This window comes from Macrobrachium rosenbergii, chromosome 12, assembly GCF_040412425.1.
Source record: "Macrobrachium rosenbergii isolate ZJJX-2024 chromosome 12, ASM4041242v1, whole genome shotgun sequence".
Lineage (NCBI taxonomy): Eukaryota > Metazoa > Arthropoda > Malacostraca > Decapoda > Palaemonidae > Macrobrachium > Macrobrachium rosenbergii.
The window spans coordinates 108,523,278-108,529,352 of NC_089752.1; the positions used below are offsets into that span (position 1 = coordinate 108,523,278).

Genomic DNA, 6,075 nt, shown 5'->3' on the forward strand with positions numbered 1-6,075 from the left:
TTGATATGAAAATGAGTACATCACTTTAATAAAATGATCTTCTCAAGTCCAGACACATTATTCATATTAAGCGTTCCAAAATGGAGTATAAATTCTTCCAAAAAATATTTCATACAAAACTGAACTTCTTTTCCCGTCAGCATGTCCATGAAATACATTCGGGTGAAGACAATAATGATAAAACTATATTATTTATCTTTGCGTAGCGTAACCATCTCGTTTCTGACATGACATCTGGTTAAGTGTTACCGAAAAAAAAAACAAGTAAAAAATGCGCCGAAGTTTCCTCGGCGCAATCAAGTTTTCTCTACAGCCGCTACAGCTTATAATCAAGGCCACCGAAAATAGATCTATCTTTCGGTGGTCTCGGTATCGCTGTATGAACCGCGGACCATGAAGATTTAACCACGGCCCGGTGGTACCCTATATCATTGCCAGAAGCACGACAATGGCTAAATTTAATCCTTACATAAAATAAAAACTACTGAGGCTAGAGGGCTAAAATTTGGTATGTCACATGACTGGAGGGTGGATGATCAACATACCAATTTGCAGCCCTCTAGCCTCAGTAGTTTTTAAGATCTGAGGGCGGACAGAAAAAGTGCGGACGGACAGACAAAGCCGGCACAATAGTTTTCTTGTACAGAAACTAAAACAAGAAGATTTTCTTAGTAAACCATCCTGATTATTTATTTGGTCTTTCTTTAAGGGCATTTGTTACAGTCGTTGGCGTTCAGAAAGATAGTCTTGACGGACGTCCCACAGATGACAGGACGGATCTTGAGTTGCAGGAAAACGGCAGCGTCCTGCTGATTGCTGAAGCAAGCGCTGGTGAGTCCTTCACTTCGCGAGGCCGTTGGGTGGACGGGATTACTGCACAGGTAGTGCCAGAAGCCCCCGCCCTGCGTGACAGCGCAGTTTCCTGACGGAGGAAGGTTTTACAAGTAGAAGCAGTTGGTCAGGTAGCTGCGTCTCTAAATTCTGGGCACAGAAGTGCCGCCAACTTTTCCCGATTGGTTTTCGAAGGCGAGAGGGTTTCAATGGAAAATTTTATTGATGTATTTTTGTGTTAGGTCAACTACTTGCATTCTACTAAACATGTGTTTTTAATTCAGTGAGCTTTTTATATTCAACAGATTTCAATAGCTGTTACATAAATTATGAAGGAAGCGAAATTCATAAAATTCTTCAGAACGATTACGAAACTATCCCAAAGCGACCAATGCACTCAAGCACACACAAACACCAAACACTTGCTTTTCTGCTTTCTTTTTTTATACTTTTCCTCGGTTAACTGAAGGATTTTCAGTGGGCAAGACGAAAAGACAATATGGCCTATAAACGCAAAAATTCTGTGACGCTTTCAGAGAGTATCTGGTTTTACTTACATTTATAAAAATTTCAAGACCCTGGGGAAAAGATTACCTGTCGTTTCGTCATAGTCCCTGTCGTAAGTGGTGAAGAACCGTCCATTAACGTTTGGGAGACAGTTGGATCTTGAGGTGCTTTCATCTGAGTACGCGGACAAGGAAAGTCTAAACCTACAAAAAAAAAAAAAAAAAAAATTAGAATTATTATACTCTCAACATGTTATGTTGACGAGTTTGAAAAGATATTTTTGCATGAATTAAGTGTGGCTCTCTATTCCAGTTCTGTTACTAGGCTTAACTAAGTCTTGCGTGATGGCAGAATTATCTCTTCAGAGAAAAGTGATTAAATCACTTATGAAATGCAAAGGAGTGAAGGGAATTTTGCACTCTGGAAGCGAATGACATTTAAGATTGATCACTGTATGCTCTACTATCCGTGCGAGTGTCATGCCTGGAAAATAAAATGGAAGACGAGGCAGTGGTGGCCTCTTCCTTTAAAAGTAATAAAACTTCAGAAATCTTTCCAACATAACATCTACAAAGACAAAAGCAGAGGACAGCTACGCTTCAGCTCACTAATTTTTTTTTTTTTTTACTGCAATTTCTAGGAAAATGCTGTCGGACGAACCTCAGTGGACACCCAGAAGAAGTTCCAGGCTCCAAATTTGACGTCACATGAGCCGATTTATCCCTGCGCTTACCTGTCGACCTCAGTGGACACCCTGAAGAAATTCCAGGCTGAAAATTTGACATCACCGGAAGCCAGGTGGGCGTCCATGCGAAGGGCGTATTCCCTGCTGGAGGTCATTGTATGGAGGTGCGCATTACCTGGGAATGGTAGAAACTGATCGATAACTCTGCTTGCAAAGGAAAACGGGAGATAATTAAGTGCAGGTGATGAGAATGCAGCAATCAGAGGCTACAATTTATGGACTTTTCAGCTTGTTCAGTCCACGAACTTCCCTTTATGACTTGAAGAATAAATGTCTTGTCATCTGATCGCTCAGGAATGTCGGTTAAATGATTAAAAAAATTAAACATCTTAATATCAAAATCTTTTGGATCTATTAAAAATTCTAGCGTTATTTCTTTTTGTTGCTGACATCTACTCTGTCCTTACTAAACCAATTTAAATTTTTATCGTAATGGAGCTTTTTAGGCATGAGACTATTTGCTAGTACGAACAGGTTCTTTAAAAACGACTTAAGAAGATGTGCTGTTTTCTGTCTCAAAATGAAGCATTGCAGCTTTTGGAGTTAAATGGGCATTCACTTCCTTACCCAGCCAAAATTCTCCCGAAGCGTCACCAAATCCAGACCTGTATTCACTCCAGGACCTGTTAAAGCCCAGGGGAACATCGGCAGGTTGTCTGGTCATGAACACAGTCCATCCTCCACCGTCGGTCTCCATGTCACAATAGACTCGGAGAGGTTCACTGCATAAACACCTGTCACAGTAAGATGAGCTTGAAATTCCAACAAAGCCTGTCTTACCCATGGCTCGACAGGATACATAAAGGGGCTTTACTTTACGTAACAGTTGAATTTGAATGCTATCTTAACTGACTCTCTCTAATGCGAAAGTCATATTTTAGAAAATGCTTTATTGCATGGCAGGTTATTTTTACAGGCAATTCCAGTCGAATCACATCACACTAACTTCGTGAAATTAACTAAATTAAAGTTGGTGTACTTGTTTTTCAGTGTTCCCAAGTAAGGCCACGATTGAAATGAAGGGAAGGTAGGACAATTGAACTCACGTGAAGGGATAGATCTCGTAGATTCCACTCCTGTTGGCGCCCATGACGAAGTGGTCTGCGCAGTCAGCAGGTCTGGAATCATGAAAATATTGCAACCCTCAACTTGATAAACAAAAGCTTGCAAGAATAATTATCAAGAGAAATCTTAGGTGATCACGTTAATATTCATCTTCATGTACAAATGAAAAAGAAGCTAATATATGCTTGTGAATCTAATTTTAAAAAAGGAGGCGTTTTGCCGCTATTTTGTAAGATGTACGTGATTGTTATACCTACAGCTAATGTGAAAAGTCTCTGTGTTTCACCATAAAAGCAGTTTCTGACTAAATGTACCTTTGCTGTCAGTCTATGGCACCTTTGGGTGACAGGTCTGTGGTATGATCAGGTCTGCTTGCAGGTTTAGACATTAAATTTTGTAGAAGGTTGAGAGTTGTCGAAAAGTGAAATAAAGGATTAGGTTAAAAGATCAGGACACACTCAGCCTTCCACCTTTCTCAATAAGATAGAAGACGTAATAAAAACTCTTAATGAATACTTTCTGATGAAATAAACACGAAAGCTGAGAAAAGATGGACAGACTTGTGTCGCTTATCACTACCGATTTAATCTCTATATCAATGACTCCTTCCAAGTTAATCTTAAAGTTAAAAGTTAAAGTCCTCCTGGGCATCTGTAGGCTCATAGGGCAGGCGCTGACCTCCTGTTTCTTAGGCCTACAGCCAGTGGGGGGACAGGTCCCAATGCCAATGACATGTGGCCAGTGTGTTGCTATACCCGCTGTTTAACTCCCCAGCCCGAGGGCTGGTACCTATTCTCCTACTGAACCTCTTGGGTTTTTTCAGACCGTTAGGTTGACGGGCTGCCGGATTTTTGCAGTAGCGCAGTCCGAGCCATCAGTGAGCGGCAGGATTTGAACCCCGCCCCTCTCAACTAGTAGCCGAGAATCATACCACGGCGACACCATGGCTGATTTAGATACCCAAAATCTGCATTGGTCGTCAACATCGAAGACTCATTTTATTTTTGTCAAACTATTCACTAGTTAACAAATACTTTAACCTTACCCTACCCGTACAAAATTTTCCTCACCTGGTGTTCCCAATCCTTCCGTCACTCGGTGCTCTGTCGATCACGCTGAAAGGAAGGAATCAGGATTCATGGATGAGAATGACTTATGAGGAGGGATTTATCAAGAACCGAATGAACAAAAAATTAAGCATACCTTAGTTTAACCGGACCACTGAGCTGATTAACAGCTCTCCTAGAGAGGGCTGGCCCGAAGGATCAGATTTATTTTACGTGGCTAAGAACCAATTGGTTACCTAGCAACGGGACCTACAGCTTATTGCGGAATCCGAACCACATTATAACGAGAAATGAATTTCTATCACCAGAAATAAATTTCTCTAATTCTTCATTGGCCTGTCGGAGAATCAGACGCGGGTCCAGCAGAGTGCTAGTCGAGAACGATACCAACCCGTCCAATGAGGAACTACCAAATGAACAGACGAGCTGGAAGGTACATGAGTGGATAGAGAATGAGGGAAAAATGGCATTAAAGGAATAAAACAAGAAAATAAAAGATCATAGAAAGAGAATGTTGGTCGATATGGGGCGAGTACGAACAGGCAATTGAGAAGAAGCCGGTTAATAAATAAGATAATGGTAAAGAGAGAAATGATGAAAAAGTAAGAGGAAGAAGAGGAAAATATCATCATAATAATATTTTTATTCACTTAATTTTCAGAGAAACAATTTTACTAATGTAATACCATTTTGAGCGGAAAATAATTTTATTTTGAAATATGACAACCTCAACATAAACATATATTATTATTATTATTATTATTATTATTATTATTATTATTATTATTATTATTATTCAGAAGATGAACACTGTTCATTTGGAACAAGTCCATGAGGCCATTGACTTGAAATTCAAGCTTCCAAAGAATATGGTTTTCATTCGAAAGAAGTAACAGAAGGTATTGGGAAATACAGAGACAGAAGATCCCTTATTAGAAAAACAGATCAATTAAAAATACATAAAAAATAAATAAAAATGTAATTAAAATATCAAAATACAAGGAGAATAATATTAGGTCAGTAAGGCATTGCATCTTCGCTTGAACTTCTGAAGTTCCAATTGCTCTACATCCTCAGCAGGAAGGTTGTTCCACAGTACAGCACTGTGAGGAATAAAGGACCTCTGGAACTGAGAAGTTCGACAGCGAGACACATTTACTGCATATTGGTGCTTCTGCTGTTCAGCGAACCTGGTTGCTCTCGGTAGGTGAAGGGGATCAGGGATCAACTGCGAATGTGAAAGGTCCCTGGTGAAATACAACTTATGAACAAGTGACAAGCAAGAGACCCTCTGTCGATGGTCCAAGTCATAACTACCACTATTAGGAAACAGAAATCTATCGCCACGAACGATTGTGTCTAAAAGAGATAAAGATCTCTGGCAGAAGCAGATATCCACACCGGAGAACAGTATTCCAGCAAAGGAAGGTCAAATGACCTAAAAACAGGTTGCACTGATTTTATCACTGTTAAAAATATATGAGGCCTTACGAACTGATTTTAATGCGAATTGATGTATGTATATATATATATATATATATATATATATATATATATATATATATATATATATATATATATATATATATATATATATATATATATATATATATATATATATATATATATATATATATATATATATATATATACTACTTTGTATATTTATTATTATATATATCTATATTATATATATATATATATATATATATATATATATATATATATATATATATATACATATATAAATATTTATATATATATATATATTATTATACATATATAATCATATATATATATATTACTTTTATTTTATATATATATATATATATAGATCAATTCGCATTAAATCAATATGGA

The 6,075-nt window shown here is 37.9% G+C and overlaps 1 protein-coding gene across 3 annotated transcripts in view; it reads right to left on the reverse strand.

Moving 5' to 3' along the window:
• Window positions 1-663: 663 nt before the first annotated feature.
• The window catches only part of LOC136843854 (techylectin-5A-like), a 10,624-nt gene continuing 5,212 nt past the window's right edge, over window positions 664-6,075 (reverse strand). For 2 of the 3 annotated variants that reach the window (XM_067112693.1, XM_067112692.1), the window contains 6 exons: window positions 4,219-4,263; window positions 3,130-3,201; window positions 2,651-2,817; window positions 2,072-2,198; window positions 1,426-1,541; window positions 664-922 (listed from right to left, as the gene is read on the reverse strand). In XM_067112693.1, coding sequence (XP_066968794.1) covers window positions 705-922; window positions 1,426-1,541; window positions 2,072-2,198; window positions 2,651-2,817; window positions 3,130-3,201; window positions 4,219-4,263 — 745 coding nt within the window. In that variant the 3' untranslated portion in view covers window positions 664-704. The remainder of the gene's footprint in view (window positions 923-1,425; window positions 1,542-2,071; window positions 2,199-2,650; window positions 2,818-3,129; window positions 3,202-4,218; window positions 4,264-6,075) is intronic. The other variant, XM_067112694.1, reaches the window with a different exon arrangement.